We start from the raw sequence: 24,774 nt of genomic DNA, 5'->3' as shown, positions 1-24,774 counted from the left end.
ACGAGGGGCAACTTACCAAGAGAAGTACAGGCTAAGGAGAATCATGATGTGCACAGTTCATTGTTACCTGAATGGCCTGAAGAAAACATTGGTCAAGGGAAAGGAATTTGCAGATAATTTCAAGCTGTATTGAATATTATTTCTTTTGAATTTGTCCTCTAATAATGACTAATATGCCTAAAAACATGAACCAGCCTTCCAAAAAGATGAGACTGTTCATGCACATAATATAATGACAAAGATGTCAGTGACCAGGAAAAGAATGGGATAGAGAACAATAAAATAAGTTAGATGTAACAAAATAAGTTAGAAGCCTGATAAGCATCATCTAAGGCCACCTCGAGAACTAGATTCTACCATGTTGGACTTTTCAGTACTCCTCAAATGACTAGGATTGTGGAAAAAAACTCTGAAAAAGAGTGAAGTCATGAGAGATCAGAAAAGAGCTTCCCTCATTAAATGTCTTTAAAAGGCTGAAATGGAGAAGCCAGAAAATAATGGAATGATCATCTTAACTTGAAGGCTGTCAGTGTGGCACTTTCTAAAACCCATTTTTTTATTATTACAGTCATTTATTATTAAATAGCTGATTTTGCAGTGACTGATTTAAATACTCCCCCAAGAAAATATAACTAAGATGTAAATCTGACCAGTTGAACGCACTTACGCCCTTAACTTTAAAAAACCTTCAGATTCAAAGCTAAGAGAGCATAAAATACAGAAATAAACTAAAAATAAAATAAAATAAAATAAAATAAAATAAAATAAAATAAAATAAAATAATTTCATAGGGTCTGTACCTGTGCAAACAACAGTTTGAGGAACTGAGAATAGATTGACTGAGACTGAAAAATATGAGGTGCTGTAGAAATATCTGTAGGAGTAAATAAAGTTGGAGGAGAGAAGTTGCTCTGTTAGACTGTTTTGGAAGATGTGCTTCCAAAAGGACCTTTTGTTTTCTCCATATTAACAACAGCGCCAAAGAAGGCGTCTTCTACCTCAGGTGACTCAACATTTCTGTAGATTAATGTTTAATACCCTATAAAAAATAAGAAAAAACAGAAATAGCTTTCCTCAGAAAAAGCAGATATCTGGTTATCAGCTAGTTATACTCAGTTCTGCCTGTTTTCGGTAGCGGGGGGTGTGAGCCCAAAGGTATCCTCTTTTTTCTCAGGTTTTTCTTTCATCAGTATGATAGGCAGTCTGCTTCAAATAGGCAGACCTAATGGTATTCGTATGTCCTTACAACAAGAGTGCACATACTGGGCTACCTTGCATATCTAGAGGCCTTATTAATGACCGAAACTAAGGAAAAACCTTATGTTTCATCTATCCAAATGTCAGAGCTATTTTTTTTTTAAGCAGGGAGAAGTAGTTGATTGGATTCTACTCTCCTTGGGATCAGAAATTCCATTATCCAAAATCCTATCTTGTAGATTTAAGAGGATTTAAAATTAAGGCAGACTCTCCCCTCAGAAATCCAAAAAGGATCTTGGGAGAGGTTATGAGAAGCAGTTTTCATTGCTGTTTCATTAGCACTTTCAGGCTGTCCCCAAGAGTAGATTCATTACATCAGACAGCAAGACACAAAGCATTAAAGTACTCTTTGCTTGCAGGACATATGTGCGAAGGGGGTTGAATAGATTCTGTGAGCTTCTGGCTGTTCCTGTTTTAAAAATGATATAGCTGTGCCCTTTAGCTCCAGCCTGCAGTGCAAACAGAGCTGAGAAACAGATTTTCTACCTCCATAATCCATAATTTTAGAAAAATTATTGGTCCTTTGAGTAAATGTGACAAGGCATTTTCACAAGTTCCAGATGCTTTCTACATTGACATATATATATTCTCAGGTGGAGAGGTGCTTATCTTTACATTAATGATGATCCACACATAAAATATGGCCACTAATGGTATATCCCAAGGGTTGATATTGAATCCAATCCTATTTAAATTCATTAATGATCTGAGTGATTGAGCAGAATGAACCCTCAACAATTCTGCTGATGGTGCAAAACTGGGAGCAGTGGCTGATACACCAGAGGGCTGTGCGGCCATTCAGAGGGACCAGGACAGGCTGGAGAGATGGACAGAGAGGAACCTCATGGAGTTCCAAAAGACAAGTGCAGGGTACAAGAGCCCATGCACCAGTACAGGTGGGGGCTGACCTGCTGGAAAGCAGCTCTGCAGAGAAGGACCTGGCAGGGGTCTCGTCCTTGAGACAGGAGAGAAATGAGGAATACACATCAGTCCTCACCTCCTGGGAGATGTGGTAGACGAAGCAAGTGTGACATTCCATGCAGTGAACGGAGAGGTCCATCCACTCCTCTGAAGCACCTAAGATTCCCACCACTTGCTTAGATAGGTAGGTTTTGCAGAGCTAAACTCCCTCTTCTACTCTCTGTTTGAAGAGTTTTGAAAACCTCAACGCTTTAAAGAGCTTCCAGGCCCTGAGGAAGTCTTGGTATAAAATCTCTGGGGTAGATGAAAGACCTGCCAGTCATACCAGAGACCTCAAGGTCAGTAGAGCAGGACACATGCTAGCACCCTGCGCAGCGAAATGCTCTTTATGGAGTTAGGTTGTGTGATGAAAAGCTTAAACACAAGGAACAGAGTGACATAAACTGCACTAACCTAGTTAGAGGAAACAAGTAGCAAGGCTCAGCTCGCCCAGGGCTATCACAAGGCGAGAAACAACCCCGTTGCCCAAGTGTGACACCCCACAGACGAGTCAATGTGAGACACTCTCCCCAGACCACCTTGCAGGTTGAGGGGGCTACTGCCTATAACGGTATGAGATCCCCTTCAGCATGATGGGGAAGAGCATTTTGGGATTGTGCAAGATTTTCTGTGAGGATGTTTAGGGGAGGAACCACAGGTAACATCAAGCCTGGTAGCCAAGTATCACAGAGACCACGAGCCTGGGCTGGATACCGGAGAGCCCAGTGAATGTGACAGTTGGCTACTGGAGGGACCAGGAGATCCAGGCCAACTACCAGGGATGGGTGGTCTGGGCGCCTGCTACTGTGAAGCCCTGAGTGTGGATCAGTTAGCAGAGTCACCACTGTGTGTGTATGTGTAGGTGCGCGTGGGGCATCCGAGGGACAGCGGCTGGAGAGCCTGAGCACCTGAGAGCAGCTACTGTTGGGATCCGTACTGGATAATATGCATATATATGTATATATTCTTTTCCAATAATGGGCTTTCATTCTTACTGGGCAGAGAAGGGACACTCTTTGTTTAGTGTTTTTCAGAGTACTGGACATTTATATATGTTCAAAGCATGATCAAATGCAGATCTGAGCATGACTTTGTGTGATTTCAGGAAATGGCAGTGCCTCAATTCTAGCCCCCACAGCTAAGCACAAGCCTAGTGTGTGATTGTTGTGTTGCGATTATTGGGTTCTCTATAAGAAATATTCAGGAAAAAAAATGCTTAGCCCATCCATACTAGCTTGCTTTCAAGTAGGCAGCTACAATCTTCCAGCAAAGTAAAAATAATATAATAAAAAGAATAAAAAGAATCTACTGATTTTTTATTTTGGAACTTCCTCGGAGGCACAGAAGGTGTCAGTTGGAAGAGACCTCTGGAGGTTTAAAGCCCAGGCTCCTGCTGAGAGCAGGACCAACACTAAATTAAGTCAGCCATGACTTCATGTAGCTGACACTTTAACACCTCCAAGGATGGAGGCTCCCTTTAAATGTCACTGTATGACGAAGCAATGCACTGCAGAGCTGTCTAATGCTATCATTCTCTTTGGTTTTGTCAAATGGGTTGACTTCTGTACATTTAGCATAACCCTGGAAGACAAAAAGTTATTTGCTGCCTGGATAATGGTAGCAGATGATGCATTTTAAATGCTAGATACATATCAGAGAGTTCTACTCTGCTGTTCTGTTTGGAAGGAAGCCCAATGCCAGATGAGAGAATAAATGTAAATGACCATGCATCTCTTTTTCATGAGTGACATAAAATTCCTCTGGTTAACTTATAAGAAAAAAAAGAAAAAAAATCTACTTGAAGCTTTACTCGTGGTACCAGTACCAGCATAGGCATTAGCAAGACATAGTAATGTGGTTTTTGCCCAGCCTTGCATGCTTGTGTTGCAAGTATTGACAGACTGTTTGCTGAATCTCAGTGTTGCTATTAAACACCCGAAAACTTCAGCACCGTGATTCTTCTGTCGTTCCTGTATGGCAACATGGTTATTTTATGGTTATTTAACATGGTTATTTTCCAGGCTGCCACCTTCACCTTTCAAACAGGAGTCACTGTCCTGTGTTTCACTTCTTTTCTAGCCAGTTGTTACTTTTTTTAAGTTTAGCTTTTTTTAAGTTACAACACATGCTTTATGAAAAGACAAAAAAAAAGAGACACTAAGTAGTTACCTTAAAAAGCCCTTCAGCCAATTTTATCTGGACTTTTATTGGAAATAATAGACCTGCTATTCTATCCATGCCTATTTATTTTTAAGCTTCCTTATAAAATTGTCCTAGAAAGAAAACACTGCAAGACCCAATGCTGTTCCCAACAAAACTGTGCTTTTCTGTGTGAGACCTTTCCCACTAGAAGAAAGATGCAAATTCTCCTTTGGTGCTGTCCAGGACTGGGACTGGCGCAGGAGCTCAAGGGGCTCATTTTACTACCTAAGAGTAAATCTGAAGCTTATAGGCAGGAAAGGGTATAAATGCTTTGAGAAGTTCCCATCCTTTTAATAGGATTCAGATGTTTAAGGAAAAGAAATTCACCCCAAAAGCATTAGATTATGGTATATGAATTCTGAGTCAAACTAAATGATCCAAATTCTAATGAAATTCCCCAAACCAGCTAACATTAGGTAAATACTGAAGGCAAAACTGCAAACTGTATCTATCTCACATTTAATATGGCCTGCTTGCATGAATTTATGAACTTCCAATCGGGTGATTTAAGAGGCTTAAATCCATGTTCTTATTTATGCTCAAAGGCAGCCAACAAGAGGTTCAGCATCTGACCTTTAGATATAATAGCACATACTACATTTCTCAGCACAGAAAAACACACAGAATGCTCCCTGTTTCAAAAGACAACCAACCTGGGAAGCTAGGACAGGCTTTTCAAGCCCTATCTACAATTTTGGGCATACTGCTATCTGGAAATGGCAAAAAAAAAAAAAAAAAAATAGGACTGCCTCACTTTTTTTATGCAGTTAGACTACTGCAGATTTAATTGTCTGAATCTGCTTTATCTGCAAGTATTCCTGTCAGAATAACCCGTCCCAGAATCACACCGTTAGCAGAGTCACCAGCTGAAACAAAACTTCAGGCTACTACTCCAGCAACAGCTACAAGAGCGGGCATCATTCAAAACAAGCTGAGCTCTTCATAGGTTTTCAGTACTTGATCTCTGGTACTTTCATGCTTTAATGAGGTCTATAAATTGACTGCCTCAGAATTAGCTCTCTTGAGTGGTGAAAAGGGCAAGAGCGTCATGTTGAAGAGAAGGACTTGAAAATTGACAATGATTTTTCAGCCTTCCTCCCTTTCTGATACTTAGTATTTCAGAATAAATGCTAAGATATGAAAACCCAGGATAAATGTAATACTGGAAGTTTGAAATTGCCATGAAATTTTTTCCTGACAGACTTCATTAAGAATTTAATGTCATTTAAAAAAAATGCTACACTGTTCTTCAGCATATGGAGCTGCCAAAAAAGAACCTGCCTAATCACAATTATCAACTCAAAGAATGAACAAAAACTGAAGTTTTGAAAACAGCTCCAACAAGCAAACTACAAGGGCAGAAACTGAATTTTTATTAACCTACTTTTATGGATTCTCAAGAGGAAAATGACTCCTGTCAATGCTTTTTCACTGCATGAGTCTTAATATCTTATCAGAGGACATGTCATTATTTCGGTTTTATACCTCTCCCTCAGGAATACTCCTCTTGAAGTAGTTCAAGGACAAGCATCCAGAAGTCTGTTGTAGGAAGGTACAGCAAATGGATCCAAGCAATATTAAGACTTTGTCAGTAAAAATTAGAATCATAAAATTCAGTTTGACAATGAGAACAGTCTGTGAAATACTTGCATCACACAGTCCTGCTGGAAGATACGACTTATTCTGCAACAGTCACTTTCCTTTCAGGTCAACTTGATAACAAGGACAAAGAGTATTGCAGAAGCTACGCCACAAAGGATGGATTTTATATAATGAAGTTCTGAGATGGCTGTATCTTTTTTTGGTTGGATTAAGCGAATCTCTTTTTTTATACCTAAATCACATCTTGTAAGCATCTTCTATATAACAGTATATATACCAATCCCCTATTTTTTACACTGTAATTTCAGCTATAAACACGTAGCTTGCAAAAATTAGAGATGACTCCCACTTGAAGACTCTTAACCAGGCAAGTTTCTGAACAAGAGTTTGAGACATGCTCAGTGGAAATGTCCTTATTAAGGTCTCCGGATTATTTGCTCTCCCTGACACTGAATATTGCCATGCTGAAGAATAATCTTGGACATCAACCTCTGGCACTACACAAACATGCACGACGTGTGTTTCTTCTTCAGGATATTGTGCATTGTTTTACTTTGAGCAAACAATAACTAGTATTTTATATTAATGGTTGCTACTGAGGCATCCTATGCAGGTGTTTGCGTGCATACTCACACTCTTACCCATCAAAAAACCTACATAAACTTCATTCTCAGGTTGAGATGGGATAAGTGGTGTTAAGCAAAAAAAAAAGTGTTTTCCTAGAGTTGTACCTTTTGAATTAAAACCTTTTTTTTATTATTATTCTAAAAAGATTCATCACAAGATTCAGACCAATATGATAAGCAATTTATTCGTATATATCATTATTCTGTTTCCAAGACAGGCTTTAGACTTTACTGGTGCATGGTCCATTGCCAGCAACAGACATAAAAACCCACTGGTAATACAGAGTTGAAAATGGGTAAAAACAAGCCCAATGTAAAGAGAAATCTCTTTACAGTTTTCTTTTAAAAAATAAAATAGGTAAAACTTTAAAAATGGAACCTTTTATTCCAACTGAAATTTTAAAATGAACTTCCCAGCTAAAGACAAAAGTCTGGATGCGAGCCTCATGGAAGCTGTTAAGTGACACAGGGAAAAACTTAATCATCCACACTACTTACATCAGTCTTTGCTTTCCTGGCTTACATGATTGTTGGCATTTTTACTAAATTCATCTAAAACCGCAGTTTTACTTTCTACTTCCATAGCACTGCTTTCTCCAGGAGTGTTGGAAGATTCCTCGCCTGTTTCTGCTTCCATTTTGGTGACTGAATCCTGTTTTTTATCTTCCACATCCATTCCTTCTTCCAGTTGTGCTTGCTTGCACTCAACTTCTTCCTCTGTTTTACCTTCTGATTCCTCCTCTTTCCTCTTTGCTTTAAACACCTCAACTCCCATCATTCTCAGGTAATGAAGTCTCTCATTCTTGGGCACAAAGGCACGGAGCGATGTTTTTCCTTGCCAGCCACACAGCACTATGGGGCACTGAAGAGAATCAGGTTTTCTACAAACAAAAGGTTATGTTTGGTTAACTATGAGAAAATTAATCATGCAAACTTATTTTACAGCCATACCCTTATAACTAGATGCATATTCTTTAACAATATATGCATTTTATACCTATTTACAGAAGATGTAAGTACATTCTTTGTAACTCAGCTATAGCAAGTAAGCCTTAAAAATCCCCAAACATAATTTCAGCTACTAATTTCAGCATGTTAAACAAATTTTTGGGTCTAGTATTTTCAAAATTATTGCAAACAGCAGTTAGATGTAAGTTTACCTTCAAAAATCCTCAAGAGCTTCTGATACTGCTTCATCAACAAAAATGAACAATAAAAAGGTTTAAGTTTCTCAATTCTAAACTCTTCAATCAACGGCGAAACAAAGAATTGTGTGCAGTGACATTGTGGAGCCCTGACGGGCAAGATTGATGTCTGCCCTTTATAGAGCTAAATCCTACAACTGTTTTTGACAGTAGACAAGCAAAGTAGAATACACACAGAATTATCAAGGAAAGAAAGTGCCTGGCACTGACTTTACTGTCAACATCACTACATCTCTGGGCCTCCGTTAATTTTTTTTCTGAGTAAAAAGAAAGTCTTGTCCAAATTTTAAAAGGAAATAAACAAAGAGCAATCCATCTACTTACTCGGGGTCAGGGTCATACTTCAGAACTATACTTCCCATTGCTAGGGGGAATAAAAAGGACATGTTATTGTGTATAATGTTAAAATGATGGTTATTTTAAAGTCCTGCAGATACCTTGGAATTTTTAGATAGCCATGGAATATGGTGTCACAACTGGGCAGGGCTTTTCTATACAAATGCAGTAAACTATAGGTAATTTGATTTTTTTATTCTTTTTTTTTTAGACAAAAGTATTCATATATGTTTTATATAAAGAATTGCCAAAAACATAAAACAACAAATAAAAATCACAAAACCAAAGAGTGGATTAATCCTCTCAGTGATTCCAGCAAGGAACTTTACTTGAGTAGTAAAATGAACACAGGACTATATTAGCTCAAACATTACACAAAGTGTTCTTTAGCTAGTCTATCCACCACATTTTGCCTTATCCCACACCAACATACAACTAATTGGGATGACTAGAAATAAAATGATATAAAGACTGAAAAGTAGGCCAAATTTTTACAAATATCCATTATGGACGGGAAAAAAATCTAATATGAGGGGTAGACATGGCTTCACATACTTAAGATCAAATCTGAATAAATTTGTTATGTACAATCATGAGAAACCAGATGCTGATGCCACAAAAACAGCTTTAACTGGTGCAATGACAGAAGGAAAAATCAGCAGTGTATCATAAACCTTTATTCATGAAAGTTCTGTCCTCTGGTGTCAGTAAACCTCAGAGCCTATAACCAGAAAGGTCTGCAATGTCCAGTACCCTGGGCTTTTGTCCTATTTAACGACATATTTAACAGCTACATTTAAGACAAATTTAGCCAACATGTTTAGCGAAAACATCTAGTCTGACATTTCTTCTGTGTTTTAAAAACACTGTATAATGCTCGTTTGGACATAACACAAACCAGAAGCTTACCCATATCTTTGACTTTCTTCTGTGTTTCACTACTGAATTTACTTAGGAATGGATTCTCCTGGGTTAGCAGAATTTTAACATCTTCTATACAGACATTTATAATCCTTGCATGAATGAATGGATATAGGGTATATATTCCCTGTTAAATAAATAAATACATTTCAAAATGCAATCTCTACTTTCTAAAGAACAGAAAAGTTAAATACACTATCTACTTTAGTAAGTATCAGAAAACAATTTTAACAGCTTTTTAAACAATACTGAAAACTCAAATGGTCCTTAATCTGACAAAATTTCTGCCAGATGTGTTCTAGGTTCTGCTGGAAATAAAACAGGAAAATATAATGATATGGAATTACCTCTTGTGCTAATCTGAAGGCACATCCAAACTGTTCACCGTCACTGTTGCGAGACCAGACTTTTATTCCTGTGTTAATAACCTGCAGTTTTTTAAGCAAAAAAAAGTATAATTCTAAATCAGAATTATGAACTTCGGTTTTCTTCAATTGTTTGATTATATGTAGGAAGGAAAATATTACTACCTCAATGTATACCCATTTATGTTGGACAATCAATTACACTCACAGCAAAATCCAAAACCTAGATTGTCTTATATTACAATGAAGCCCAAGTTTCAATTGTTGAGAGGGAGAGAGGAGAACAAATCCCAGTACCCAAATGAAGAACTGTCATTCTTTTCCATGTTGTTGAAAAACAAACAGTGAAGAAGTGGTAGCTTCAAAATGAGGGCACTGAACAATTAAGATCTAATTTTAATTTTAGTAAGAATTTTCTGGGTGATTCTGGGCAAGTCGATCAAGCCAAGATTTTAAAAAACACACAAATGCTTAATATTAGGACACTATCCATAATGGTACCCAAAGACATAGAGCCTAATATAATGTATCATTTTCTTAAAATCTGGTCAATTATGCAGCCATTTCTTGCCAGTGTAATAAAAAGATAAATGTAAATACTTACAATCTTGACTATATTAAGGAAGTACTGAGTATCAATGGAAATTTTCAAGACTCAACTGGACAAGGCCACGAACCTTGTCTGATCTAGCTTTGAAGTTAGCCCTGTCTGGAGCACAAATGAAGCCTCAAGAGCGGATCTCCTTCTAACCTAAATTACTCTATGATTTTTAAGATAGATATTTAGCACTTGCGTTTTTCATTGAAAGTCATGTGAAAAACTCAACTTATTTTCCCACAATTTCTAATTCACACAAATTACTAATTATACCATGATCATTCAGTTTCTTAATGACGTTTTAAAATGTTCAATTGTTGTACTGAATAGATATGCATCTACCATAACATTGTAAAATATAATCAATTGCTTTTAAATAATGCCCCAGTGTAATATAACCAGTTCTTAATTCAACTGAAGTTATTTGTTATTTTTGGTAGGCTTTCAAAGCTTGCTACACAATAAGGGACTCGTATAATCATAATGGTTTCAAAGTAAACCGATGAACACTTGTGAAAGAACCTGAAGACCTTGTAACAATTCAGGTACACATACAGCAGCTGTATTACCTTCCCCTATTCTTAAATTCCCTTCCAATTGAAAAAAAACTGGAAAACAACTCCTCTATCAGAAAGAATTATTTCTCTCTTAAAAAGAGAATGGAAGAGGAGAAAAATATTCAGTAAAGCTAAGTGAAAATAAAAGAGGGCTACTTCTCTATATTAGCATTAGGCTCTGCATCAAGGATAAGGAGACATCTCCTGATGCTTCTGAAGCTTGTTGTGAGAATCTGAAGAGATGAACCATACCTTCATCCTCTCACTGTTGTTCAGAAGCACATTCCTGAGCTCTTTAGAAACCATGTACAGCTGTCTCTTCTTCCCTTCTTGGGTTCGAGTTAGTAAATTCATCTTGGGAAATGAAGGATCCAATGCATAAAATTTCCTGTGACCAAAATATTCATTAAGGCTTGATGAACACATTAATGCTTAATTAAGTAAGCTTAGATATTCAAAACGCATCGATTAGCCTACTCCTGGAGTGATACCTGCAAAAACCCTCAGTCATTTGACACTTCAGCTCTAGAACGTGTATTAGCATTTCTAAGACTCATGGTATCACAAAACATTAGCCATCACACCCACTAAGATATACTTGGAAATTTCTAGGGGTAGCTATCTTCTGTGACCTACTGAATCCAAGATGACTTTAGTTGGTTATATTAATTTAAGAAAAGTTTGTGCGCTGAGGAGAGGGACACCTGGTGCAAAGATAGGGAAAAAAAAAACATGTATCAACAACCACACCCATCTTTTGTGTTGAACTAAATTACTAATAACCCTAAACAACTGAGCTTCTCTCTGCTTCAACAGAAATTTTTTTCCTTACTGGATAGGTAGGAATAATGGATCATCTTCAGGGAGAAATACAAAAGGATCTTCTTTAAAACCAAACAGTTTCATTTTTTTAGATGGTGGTGGTCTAAAAAACAAACAGCATTGCCAAAATTTAGTAAAAATGCTTGGTTTAAACTTTGTAGTTTTCGTTCACTTAGTCAACACTTACTTCACAAATAATGATAATATTCAATAACAACTGGCATTTTCTTGTGTTCATTAATTAAAGACATCAGTACCCACAATTTATTTTCTTAAAGTAAGAAAGTGAAAGCAGTGCTTGAGATCAGAAAGCCCATACAAATAAGCAGATATTTGCATATATGATGGAGTAATAATGTCACTGATAAGGTAACAAAAGGATCTTCCAAAGGTTAATTTCTGAAAGCAATTTTTTCTTTAAAGCAGAAAAAAGGCCTAACCCAGAAGAGAGGCCTAACCGATTCTGCAAATGCTGGCGAGTGTGATGATTGCTTTCCTAATCTGCTGAAATACAAGGTAAAAAACATGGGACCGTAAAACAGTTGTGAATATTCAACAACTGCTTAGCGATCCACTTTTTAAATAAATATAATAATTTAAGAACTAGAAAATACTCAGCAGTTAGGAAGCTGTTACAACACCAATATTTAGATGTGGTCTCTTACCCACACACGCCTTCCTTTTTGCTTTGCTCAGTGTCTGGTTTCGACAAATTTTGCATTTTCTTAGACTCTTCATTTTCCGCAACTGCTGGTTCTTCAGTGATGTTTTCAGTTCCCTCATCCAAATTAGCTGCTGCCTCCACAGTATCTCCTGTTCTTTGTGGTAATTTCTGATTAACCTGCTTCAAATAATAGTAAGTACTTTCAAAAGAGCAAAAATAATATCTAACTGGTAATAAGAGGTAGCGAAATTCCCTATGTGTGTATGCTCTTAATGCAAATTCATTAAAAAGTGTAATTATGGAGAGATTCTAACTACCAAGTCAAGATTCCATCAAAATTAACATTTACCAGGTATTTATCAGGAATTGTTCTGGGCAATTCCTCCCCGATTTCCCAAGAAAAGTATTCTTGGGCCACTTATAAAATGCCCAGGAATTCACAGAGAAGGGTGTTTTAATTCAAGACCAGTTCTTTTCTTCCTAGCATTCGAACTAACTCACACACCTCGCTGCACACTTTTCCTGAGAGTCAATTTACAATAGCATGAATTATTCACATGAAGCTTGCTTCTGCCTCATAAATTTTACTGATAACTTCTCTAACGAAGCAAATCCAATCAATGGAGAGAGCTATAAAGGAGTCACACAAGAAGGTTTTCCTTAAAGATACAAATAACCTAAGAGATCAAAGAAAATCTGACTGCTTTAAATCCTGCTGGTTAAGCAAGAAAGACAACTAACAGAGGCTTCAAGTCAGATGGCTGAAGCTGCTCCACTTTCCTGCTGAGGATTTGCTAGACTCTCACCTAGAGAACCACTCCTGACCCACAGCCACAGAGTAGGATGCCCTGAAATCACAATTTGCAGTAGAAAAGCTTTAACTGAGGGATCACACACATTCCTAAAAGCAGCTTCTGATCTTCTTCCACATTCTTGTCACTAAAAGGCTATCATTTTAGCTTTTTTAAGAGAAATTACCTTAGGCTGGCGTTTATTCCATGGCATTGGAGATTTTTTTATTAATACAGCCACAAAAAAGCCTCCTGTGTTCTGGTGATGCGGCAATATCCTAAGACTAGAAAAAGAAAGGTTGCCATCTGTTCATCAGCAGCTTTCAGGTTTTCAGAGCAATAAAAGTACCATTTATATTCGCTTCTAGAGCAAACTAAGTGTCCCCACTGGGACTGCACACATTAATTGATCAAGGTAAAAACAGGATTTAAAACAGAGCATTCTGGCAAATAACCTGCATCCACGCAATACACTCATTTCACTGATCGCTGCTGAGCTTTAATGAGTCATTTCTAAACGCTGTATTTTTAGAATAGCCATGGAAAGACTTTCATAGAAAATTAGTCACGCTGTTGAAAGGCGCAGGTTTTACGTACTTTCCTAGCAATTCTCCCTATGCATCTCTATTGGTTGTAAATAATTTGGCCTATTTGCATTAATATTTCTACCTTGTAAGCAACCTCCAATAATTTCTCTGACATCACTAGAATCTAACTATTGTGTGCTGTCATTACACATTAAGGAACCAAAATATATTCACAAATATACGTAGATCTATGCTGCAACACATTCTTAACTTGAACACCTAATTATCATTTCCCCCTACCATAAAAGGTAACCATCTAAACTTCATTAAATGTACTCTGGGAAAACTTACCAACGCTCTAGATTCATTGCCTTTAGCTTCTCTTCTTCCTTTATTGGAAACATAGTGGGACGTATTTGGGTTTGTCTATTAGGAGGCACATCTTTCCACTCCTCAAACCACTGCCCATCTTTCAGCATGACCTTCAGAAGAGGAAAAAAAGAATAACATGAACAATTTGGACCAACATTTTAACAAGTTTTAATTCAAATATTTTCAAAACAAGATTTGGATCCGCAAAAGATAAGTTACTTTCCGGTACAGTAAATTAAGTTCTTTGAAAGGCATCTTCCTATATATGTATTGCATGCGTGCACCTAAAGTAGAGGAAATTTTTGCCAGTCATGCTTCTTTACACTTCAAAGAGCAGGCAGTCAAGTTAAGATTAGAGTAGAATCAACTGCAGTGATTTCTGTTAACTTCCGGAATATATGCAGACCCCCCAAAAATAAAAGGGGAATTTATAAAGATCATTTAAGATATATCACTTATCTCTCTCTCCATGAGACTGGCTGTGTGACATTCTACTGGGGGTAGTTTCCAAGGAAGAAGGGTGACTGAATTCTCCTAGGGACTAGTTCAGTGGAGATGAGGAATCTGAAGCATTTCTCCTTATGTTAGAAAGATGCGAGTTCTCAACATGGCCTGGTGAGCACAGAGCCCCACACTGCATACCTATATACCTCAAGAGAATGTTTTTAAGGAAAGCTACTGAAGAACCATATCCCTGTGTATTTTCCAATGCTCATGCCCTTAGGAGTCAGAAGACATCCATCAGCTCAGCTTGAGATGCTGAGTAGAGCTACTCTGTTCACACTACTATGTTCACTCAAAGAGCCACAGTTTTTGGAGGATTCTTTTAGAGCACAAGTAAAAGAGTTAAAGCCACAACTGCTTTAACAAGGCATTTAAAATAATGACTTAGCAAGAATAACAAAGGAAAAAAAAAGGAAAAATCTTAACTTCAAGATTTCTAGAAGTCTGTGTTTCATAGTGGATGTTAGGGCTGTAAGGAAAGTCACATCTGCAGATGTGTGTGAAAGAAACCCCACACATTTCATGACATATAACTTTCTGTGATTCTTAAAGATCCCATTAAGTGACCTACTGGAAATTGAAACCTAAGATTCATCTAGATGACAATTTCACTAAGAAAATTCAAACAGAGATTTTAGCATCAAGCACTGGGGTATTTCTCAGTAACTGCGCTACAGTGCTGCTGATGAGATCACACCTAAAATATCATGCCTTTACAGGCTTCTGCTACCAAAATAGAATGGACTGTACTGCCAGATTTAATATTTCAAGGCTAAACTCGCTACATGTCAGATTGCTAGATGGAGAGAAAACAGACTGTGATTCTGAACAGCTCTTCTTTGCATGTCACAAATTCAGCTTGACAGAGACAAACAGGAAGACTAATAAGTAATTGGAAGTGCTAATGAGTCTAAAACTATTTTGGATGCGACAGAGTAACTGTCTAACAGCCCTGCATTGTTCAGCTTTGGCTTAGCAGTCTAACATCACAGCGTAACCACTGCAGTGGCAAGGTAAGAGAATATGCAGCTCTCTTTCCTCTCGGGCATTTCATTAGCTTCTCATAAGTAAAGAAGTAACAGCTTTGCCAAAGTAGATTACTGTATCTTATGTTTTAAAAGTTTTTGCCTTCAAGATTCCGTAAGAAATAATTGGACATCATTCATTAGCCTGCTTGAGGACAGAGTAGAGTGTATTCGCAAGCACCTCTGTGCATTGAACAAAACTGCATTTTCGTATGCTGTTTATAGACATTCACAATCAGCTGATGCTCAGATACATTCAATGTAACCATTCATTCATACAGCACCCACTGAACAGATGTTTCTCCAAGAAACAAAAGATGGAGTAAAAACAACATCAAAGCAAGCTAACATACTCAATAATGAACTGAAAGAATGTAGTAGCAGCAAATAAGGGCTGAAGAGACACAAGTCTTAGAAACTTCCTACAGATTTAATTCAAGTGCATTTGGGATATTTGTATTTCAAAAGCAATGACCAAAAAAAAGCCTTGCTTGGAGCACAATATATTCTTAGCAATCTTTATGACTATATTTTAGAGCCTTATACTGCAGGAACAAATTAAAATGAAGATCATATATCTAGCTGTCCATTGCACATTTATTGGTCAGGTACAAGCATGCAATTTAAACCTTTTAGATCAAAACAAGAAAGAAACCATTCAGCTTCTGGCTTTCTAATGGTAGAGCATAAGTAAATCTTTATTTCATGTATCTTGCTCCTTAGCCTAGCTTCATACAGGCACCATCCTGCAGACTGTACTGTCATAAGCAGTGAAATAGTGGGGGAAGACAGAACAACCAATTGTGTTGGAAAGGCACAAATTCATAACTAAGATTTAATCTGCGCTTCTTTCCCTACTGCCAGAATGATCTTCTACTTTCCTTTCCCATATTCTTAAAAGAAGCTGAAGAAGCTTGGGATATTTTTGCCCTTTCCTACTAGTCTGTTTCTAGAATTGAAATCAAATAGACCTGGAATAAAAGGTTCTGGGTTCTATTAATATACCAAGATTACTCACACCACTGCAATTTTTCTAGCTTATTTGGAACTAAAGGCTGTTAAACTATTTCTTGGAATAATTCAAAGGGACCAGCTAGAAAAGCACAGAACCTGACAGAATCTGTCTAGACAGAGAGAGAAGAATAAACTAGCTGAACTGATGTTGCCATCTACAGGACACAAACTGAAATAAGAAAGGGAATTATATGAAGAAGATAAAGAAGTTGGAGCAAAGAAAAAGGACAAAAAAAGCAGACAAGGGAGATGAGCTGTGTTTGGCTTATCAAAAGTAATTCTAGCCTTCTCCCTACAATATTATATAGTCTAAAATTCTAAGCAGCAAATCCCTAACATTACTTTAGCTCAATCTGAGGTCTTAGAATTGTACATTTCCAAACTCTTCCCTAACTTAACACTCCAGTAGAGACCAAGAACTTTACAGAAATATAAAGCAAATACCTTCCATTTTGTAATTCCTGGCATCCTCTTCAAACCTGGCAACTCAGAAGATACATCAGCAAGTTCTAAGGCACCTGAAAGCCCAAGAATATAAAAAATGTTAAAAACAAAATTTGAGAATTGGGTTCCTAATTAACGTTTATAAACATAGTTTTCCATAAAGTCTCAAGACTTCGTAACATGAAAAAACTTCAACTCTTTTAAGAAGTGTAAAACAATTACTACAGCATAACTTGGGCAAGAAAGTTGGGAAGAGTTGTTCACAATAATTATGGAAGTTTTGCAATCTGTATAAATTAACCAAAAATTAATGGTTGGATATTTTTGTAACAGCTGCCTGCTGCCTAAGTAGGTACTCCACAACCCACATAATTAAACATGGTTGTTCCAGACAGGGGATGCCTGTGCTTTCTGAAATGCTCGACAAATTCTGATATTCCAGTGCGAGAGGAAATTATTTTTAAGAAAGGGAGAAGTCCAAACTTAACAGGAGAGTAAGTACTAACAGCCTAGCAGAACAAAAGACTATATACTTAAAATATGTCAATTATTTAAATATATATATATATATATATATAGCCTACAGATTAAAATCTTTGAGCAGCCCTGACTCTAAAAACAATGACATAAAAACTGTCCAAGTAGGTGATGGCTCTAGAAAAAAACATACATTTTCCATGATTCTGAATGCTTTAATTATTTAGCAATTAGGTAGGCTTTTCCTGGTACTTTTCAGAACTTATCAACCCGTTCTACATTGCCAAACATTTACTGTGACTACTTGTAACAGCTGCAGGTAAATCTTTCAAGTATATGAATAAGTGAAATGACAATTCATAGGCAAAATCCCTTCCTCAAATGACATTTTCAAATGTGAGTCGTGTTACTTGAAGTTTCGGCCCGTCCTTTGAATATTCCTGAATGAATATCTACGCACCGTGACCATTTTATACACCAAATACACCATGACTTCAGCTGATGCCTCCAAACTGCACCAGGCACTGAATGGTCCATCAGAAGCAGCTAACCCCAGCAATGCAACTTACGTGGTACAAGTGCCTTTTCCTGACTCCTTCAGCCCTAGGGGAAAAGGTTTCTCACCTGCTCCAAAGGCAGCAGGACCACAAAGCACAAGATATTGAGTCAGTACAGAAGGACCCACAAGCCTCTAGGATTGATTTTCATTGTATGAAGCAAACCCTGCAGGTCCAATGTCCCATTACAGGCCGCTGCAGCACTTTGACCCTTCTCTAAACCTACAGCTGCATTCAAGCCCCAGGGCAGCCATTTGCTCTCTGGGACATGTCACTGCCTTTGAGGAGGTCTCAGAGCACCTCAAATGGCCAGAGAAAAGACCCAGAGGCCAGCAGCCAAGACTGCAGTCATGGTCATCACTTCCAAGCACTGAAAAAGTATTTTCCCAAATTCTCCAAGGTCTCCAAGATCCATACCTTGACTCTTGTCCAGGAGAGCTGCAATCACGGCTTCATTTTCAATAGGATTCAGCGAACACGTAGAATATACCATTCTCCCACCTTCTGCAAGCTGTTCAACACCACGGGTTGCAATTCTTAGCTGCAATCTAAAAAAAAACATTCTTGATCCAGCCAGGTATCACTCAGAAACCAGAAAGATTTCCCATAAAAATGTTCTTACTGGTGAAACTGTACTGCAGACACTTTACTTTCCTCGGACTAAGTGAGCACATACTGAGTTCCAAACTGTCACCAGTGCACAAATTAAAGAACATTTTAAACTAACTCAGCTAGTTCTATATTGCAGGCATTTACAATTACAACTCTTACACCGGTACAACCTATAAAACAGCACTTAAGTCAAACATTAACTTTTTTTTGCATAAATTTTAACAAAACATTCTGTATTCTTGTTCTATAGAGTGCCCCTTGAAGTTTATAAAAAAGCATCCAATACTGGAAAACCTCAAAACCTCTTCTTAGAAATGTAGAATTAAAATGAAGAATAATCTGACTATTAAAAATAATGACAATACAGCCTAGCTAGCACAGGCCTTCTGGAAAAATACCACCACAGTGCGTTAGCAGCTTGTACCCTAGCTGTGCACTTGCAATTAAAATAAAAAATGCAAATAGGAATAATTTATCAAATTGTAACAAGTTATCATATGGCAGCTGAGTCACAGTAACTTGCTGCATTCTTAGCTAGTTACAAACGCACATTAAAATGTTCTAAGCTCTTTCATCCATGATTAAATTACTGCTTTTTACCATGCAGCTGCAATAGGCTAAGTGTTCATTCACCATCAATTAACATAAATCAACCACTGACTGGTAACTGCAACTGTCTCTATGATCTCTAGTATTCTAATGATTGAAACATTACTACTGAATTTTACAAGTTCTTATATCAGCTATTTTTAAGTATTTTAGCTACCTAAATGCTAAGAATCCTACCCAAATGATTTGTTCCCTACTTTAGCTACCGTGTTTAAATTAATAATTCAATTAATATTAATGGACCAGATATTCTTAAGTATACAAACAGTTTAGATTTACAAGCTTCATTGGAGATCAACCTCACATCTGAACTAGCAATGCTTTCTCAGAAGAGTGTCTAAGTACTCAATTTGAGAAGAAAGTGGCAACCATTCATAATTCCTGCTTTGTCATATATTAGTTACATGGAAGCCTGCAAGTGCTGAAGAGATGGGATAAGGAGGAGAGAAATGAAATAAGTGCAGAAGTATAATAAATATTATTACCCATGGAGCTGCAAACTATTTTGTGTAGTCCACTTCTTCCATACATCAATGTTTTTCCTCATGGTTCCATCACCACTATAACAAAGATTGAACAGATTTGCATTATTATGTGGATACAACTGACTTTGTATCAGTCATTTGTATTGCCAAAAAAAAAAAAAGTTTGTGTTTTCCCATATTCACAGAGTCACAGGATGGCTGAGGTTGGAAGGAGGCTCTAGAGATCATCCAGCCCAACCCCCCTGCTCCAGCAGGGACACCAAGAGCACGTGGCACAGGGTGGCATCCAGGCAGGTTTGGAAGATCTCTAGAGAAGGAGACTCCACAACCTCTCTGGGCTTTGACTAGATCTCCCATGTTTTACTGTTTGCTTCTAAGCTGTCTTTGTATTTCAGCATTCTGAATGCAAGGAGATCAAAATCTACAGCCTTTAAATCAACCAAATTTAAGAACCATTTATAACGAAAAAGATTTTCCTTGATTGGGTACACCCTTACCGATGACTGTTTGACAGATTCACCTGTTTTGGAAGTCACTATAAATCATCTCAACTAGCAACACAGAAAAGATAACTCAGTGACGAAACAAATAAATATTGTCCTTAGCATAATAAAATCTGTACAGTGAAGAATACATGCAAGATACCTGCAGGGGACATCACACAAAATCCTGTCATAGAAGAGGACTTCCTTTTTTCCATCAATGTCTATTTGAAGATTAGGGATGCTGGAGGCATCATGGTTTACCACCATGATACATGGACTGTTTAACCTCTTAGCTTGATGAACCAGCAAGTAGCAACGCTTGTTGTCAACATCATTAGCGATTACAAAACCCTCTGGAAACAAAAAATATCAGAAGGATGCTTTACTACTGAGTAGAAAAAATATTTTTAAAAAGGTTTACTGCCTCATCTTCATATTTGTATAACTCATTTACTAGATTTTTTTAAGTTATTTAGAAGACCATAAGTAAAGGACCTCTTAACTGAACATAAAATAAAATGAAGCATCATGGGGTTGAATTGATATGTCAAATACAGCATCAGGATCTCTAGTGCCTATGCAGCTGATGTAAGACATCAGCTTTTTCATCCTCAGATAAGGTAAAGCCCTCACAACAGAGAGAAACCTTCTACTGCTCCCCAAAAATCTGACATGCAGAGATGGTGTAACAACAAATCTCCCCCCAAAATAAGTAAAACCCCACCTTACAGTTTCTATGGGGAGTGTTTGCTGTGAGCATGTAACAGCAAGTAAAGATTCTGAAGCTTAAAAAGAAAGGATTAATGTGATATTCTTTATGACTGATGCAAGAAGTTGTAGAGGACACCACTAAAACACAAGCACTTGTGGGGCACCACCTAACTAAATAAATTTAACTACTAAACAGAAATTAAATTCTGATCACACCTAGTATAAGCTGTGAAAATACACAATCCATCTATTTCAAGCCACAAAGTTTCAAGGGAAAGGTGGAGGTAAAACAAGATCAGAGAACAGGATGCACATGAATTTCCTGAATTGTGGGAAACCACTTAGGCATTATCTTTAAAGAACTAAAAATGCACTCCATGCTTATTTTCCCATTTCATCTAATCCCAGCACTTAGAAAATTCAGTTAAATGCAGTTACTATTTGTCTGTGATATTAAAAATAAACTTCTGCAAGAGAAAAATATAAATCTAAAGTCACAGAGGTTCCTGTATTTTTTCCAAACTTACTGGGAAAAGGAACATTCATGTCTGCATGTAACATTTCAATAAGTTGTGCAGTCTTAGATCCAGGTGCAGCACACATATCCAGAATCTACAAAAAAAAAAAAAAATTGAAAACATCTACCTTTTATTTTTATTTCAATTAAGAAATTAACTATGGACTCTTGGACCTATAGTTTAACTATGGACTACAAATTTTTTTACAGCTTTGCAGTTTTTGCAATTTTAATTGTGCAGTTATAATTGCTGTGCACACATCTTTGCAAAAACGCAGAGTACACTTCTGTTCTTTTTATGCATCAAGAAATACAGAGTCCGAAATACAGTAGACTACCAGTTTGTAGGAAACAAACGTATTGGCTGACAATAAAAAATAAAACAAAATAAAACAAAACAAAACAATCTGAAAGGAGAGACAGTGATATGGTTATTTTATCAGCTCACAAGCAATTGTGACTGGAGTTAATTGGAACCGTATACACACACTCATGGTAAAGTTACCTCCAAGAGCATGTTGTATTATTTTTTAACTATCAGTAAATTAATCAGAGAACATCATCAGAGAATATCTGACAGGTGATTTTTAAATATCATATATATTACATATTTCAAAACACATTTTTGTAAAAATGAATTACTATAGTATCCTCATATTTGTATTTTAATGCAAAAATCAGAAGCATAAATTGCTTCTATTATATCCTGGAAGAAATGCTTGACAAATATTCAACCCCCACCTCAGGCAACAAAATGCTCTCCAGTCACTAAGAGCTGCTTGCTAGCATATTTCTTGCTCCTGGTTCATTGTGACTGAGACACTTAGAGAGTCCCTTTCACAGCAAACAATTTGCTAGCACTGTTTTCCTCGGTAATGAAGCTTGAAGTTTTTCTTCTGAGTAGCTCACTAACAGCCTGGAAAAAATATGACCACCTGACAGACTGCAAACAAGTGCATTCTGAAAATATATGTCGTATATTAAGACATCACTAAGTTAGAACAAGACATTTACTATCAGACCTGCTGCCAGATATCATGCCTATAATCTGCCATAAGAAAATGTCACAGGCAATTCTTAATCACCTCACTAGCAACCTATAATTTTTAGCTACTGTCATGTGTTTCACTTCACCAAAATGACTTTCCCTAACAAGTTTATGGAACAGAAGCTCCCAATGTTTTCAAAAGGCATAAAGGAATTGAAACTAACTTTCCATTGCAACCATAGACTCTCAAAATATAGAAAATACTATCATTCGAAAAGGATGCCAGCTCCTCGTGTGGTGGATAGTGGATGGAGAATTAAAAACACTTAGTCAGCATTCTTTAAAAAGGAGCTGAAACATGAATACATTAAGCTACATACAACAAAGTGCAACTACCCATTGGGAGTAAGATTGTGCAACTAATTCTAAACTGAGCATTTCTTATGTGATATTAAATATGGCTGAAAAAACAGCTCTTTCTTTGACAATGTACTTGTGATCGGAAAAGTAGTTAATTGCTGTCCTTTACATGCAGATACTGAAATAACTTCTAGACAAAGTGTCTTTTAAGAAAAAAAAAAAAAAAAAAAAACAGTACACAGTATATTTTAAATTTACCTTATGGTGAGGACTAACATTAAGCAGCAGAGGTGGGATCATACTAACAGCTTCTTGACGACTGATGTTTCCCTTAAAGTAAATAAAAACAAACCCTCAAAGCCTCATTTTTATGCCATAAAAGAAAGCACTTCTCCGGTAACATATGTTAAAATTCTTCATAGTATAATAAAATAAAACGGTTGTAAACTTAGAAATAAACTTTAGCATTTAGCACCAAACTTAAAATGGGGTAAACATGAAGTTATCTAAAAATTCAGCTGGATGAAACACTGTAGATTTATTAATTCTATAGATGCATTTGCTAATCAAAAGAAGAGCTTTAACTAAATACAAATGAGAAATGTGCCTCCATAACACATATGTTCATTCTTTTTTCAAAGATTTAAACATCAGTTTTCTAACAGTAACTAATTCTTACAATAACAGTTAACTAATTACTTTAGAGGTGCACGTTGTCACATTCCCAACAAAAAATGAGCTGGGTTTAGCACATAAGTGCAGTTATGTGTTGGAACTACAGGATGAATCACTGCCAAAAGCAACGTGGGAAATAACCCAGATTTTCCTGAGCTTGAAACAAGAGGCACAGTGGAGTTCTTGACAATATTCTGAAATGAAACCCAGCTCTGCATACAAAGAAATATCGAAATTCACAGGGTGACGGCAGGGATGATGGGGCCATGCTCTTCTCCATGGTGGTCAGTGACAGGACAAGTGGTAAGTTGAAACATAGCAAGTTTCATTTTTATATGAGGAAGAACTTATTTATTGTGAGGATGACAGAGCCCTGGAACAGGCTGCCCAGAGATGTTGTGGAGTCTCCTTCTCTGGAGATCTTCAAAACTCTCCTGGATGCCACCCTGTGCCACGTGCTCCAGGTGTCCCTGCTGGAGCAGGGGGGTTGGACTAGATGATCTCTAGAGGCCCCATCCAACCTCAACCATTCTATGATTCTGTGAATCGAGTGCCCTTAAACTTACACACTCTGTCTCGCTGACCAGAAACTGATGGAACTTCTCCAGTTCTGGCGATTTGCGTAATATTTTTCTACTCAGGTTCGTGTGCCAGGCTAACTCTTCTGGGTACCTGGGAAAAGAAAACAGGGAAGACAAGAAGAAAAACAAAGGTTAGAGGCAAAGGAACGGGAAAAAACGAGGCACGAAGGGACGCAACGCAGGGCCCCTCGGGCCCCTTACCAGCTCAGCGCCTGCGGCACTTCAACCTCCTGCCCGTCCACGCGCAGATCGCGCAGCTCCCTGAAGTACTTGCTCTTGAGGCAGTGCAGCACCTCCCTGGCGTGGCTGCGGGGAGAGCGGCCTCGTGAGCGCGGCACGGCCCGGCCCGGCCCGGCCCAGCTCGGCCCAGCTCGGCCCGGCCCGGCCCCGCCGCCGCGCTCACCTCTTGTAGCCCGTGATGCGCAGCGTGGCGGGCAGCGGCTCGCGCAGCGCCGCCATGAACGCGCCCCACTCGCCGGCCGGCACGATGCCCAGCTCGCGGTAGTAGCGCTCGAACAGCTCGTTCTCCTTCACGATCTCGGGGTAGCCGCCGCTCCAGCCCTGCCAACAGCGGCGCCGTGAGACACGCGCCGCCGCCCGCGCCGCCCCGCCGCCCCGGCCCGGCGCTCACCGCCTGCTCGTCACCGCCGCCGCCCCCGCGCTCCGCCCGCTGCTGCTGCTGCTGCTGGCGGCGCCGGTCGCGCGCGCGGCGGCCCATGGCGGCGAAGCGCCGGGCGAGCCCCGCCGCGCGCGCGGCTACGGAGCGCCAGAGGGGCCCCACGGTCGCGCAACGTGCTCCGCGCGCCGCGCAGGCGCCGTTCCCCCCGGACCGCCCTGGCGCCGCGGGGCGGGCGCGGGGCGGGCGAGTGCGCGTGCGCGTGCGCCCGCCGTGACGCCATCCCCGTGCCGGAGGGGCGGCGCTCAG

The 24,774-nt window shown here is 38.5% G+C and overlaps 1 protein-coding gene across 1 annotated transcript; it reads right to left on the bottom strand.

Moving 5' to 3' along the window:
• Nucleotides 1-6,806: 6,806 nt before the first annotated feature.
• Nucleotides 6,807-24,748, bottom strand: NSUN2 (NOP2/Sun RNA methyltransferase 2). Its single transcript, XM_088526277.1, has 19 exons — nt 24,680-24,748; nt 24,253-24,410; nt 24,051-24,155; nt 23,835-23,940; nt 22,852-22,923; nt 21,256-21,340; nt 20,178-20,370; nt 19,533-19,607; nt 18,244-18,374; nt 16,793-16,866; nt 13,785-13,915; nt 13,094-13,190; nt 12,117-12,292; nt 11,462-11,554; nt 10,882-11,017; nt 9,457-9,537; nt 9,098-9,236; nt 8,177-8,216; nt 6,807-7,528 (listed from the first exon to the last, which is right to left on the bottom strand). Exons 1-19 carry the CDS (start codon nt 24,746-24,748, stop codon nt 7,147-7,149), a joined length of 2,343 nt encoding a protein of 780 aa, XP_088382403.1. The 3' UTR covers nt 6,807-7,146.
• Between the last annotated feature and the right edge of the window lie 26 nt (nt 24,749-24,774).

Source organism: Tinamus guttatus, unplaced genomic scaffold, assembly GCF_059628265.1.
Source record: "Tinamus guttatus ecotype Peru unplaced genomic scaffold, ASM5962826v1 Tinamus_guttatus_pri_ptg000025l, whole genome shotgun sequence".
NCBI classification, from domain to species: Eukaryota; Metazoa; Chordata; class Aves; order Tinamiformes; family Tinamidae; genus Tinamus; species Tinamus guttatus.
The sequence above is the reverse complement of the archived record's forward strand: the minus strand, read 5'-3'. Positions and strand labels throughout refer to the sequence as shown.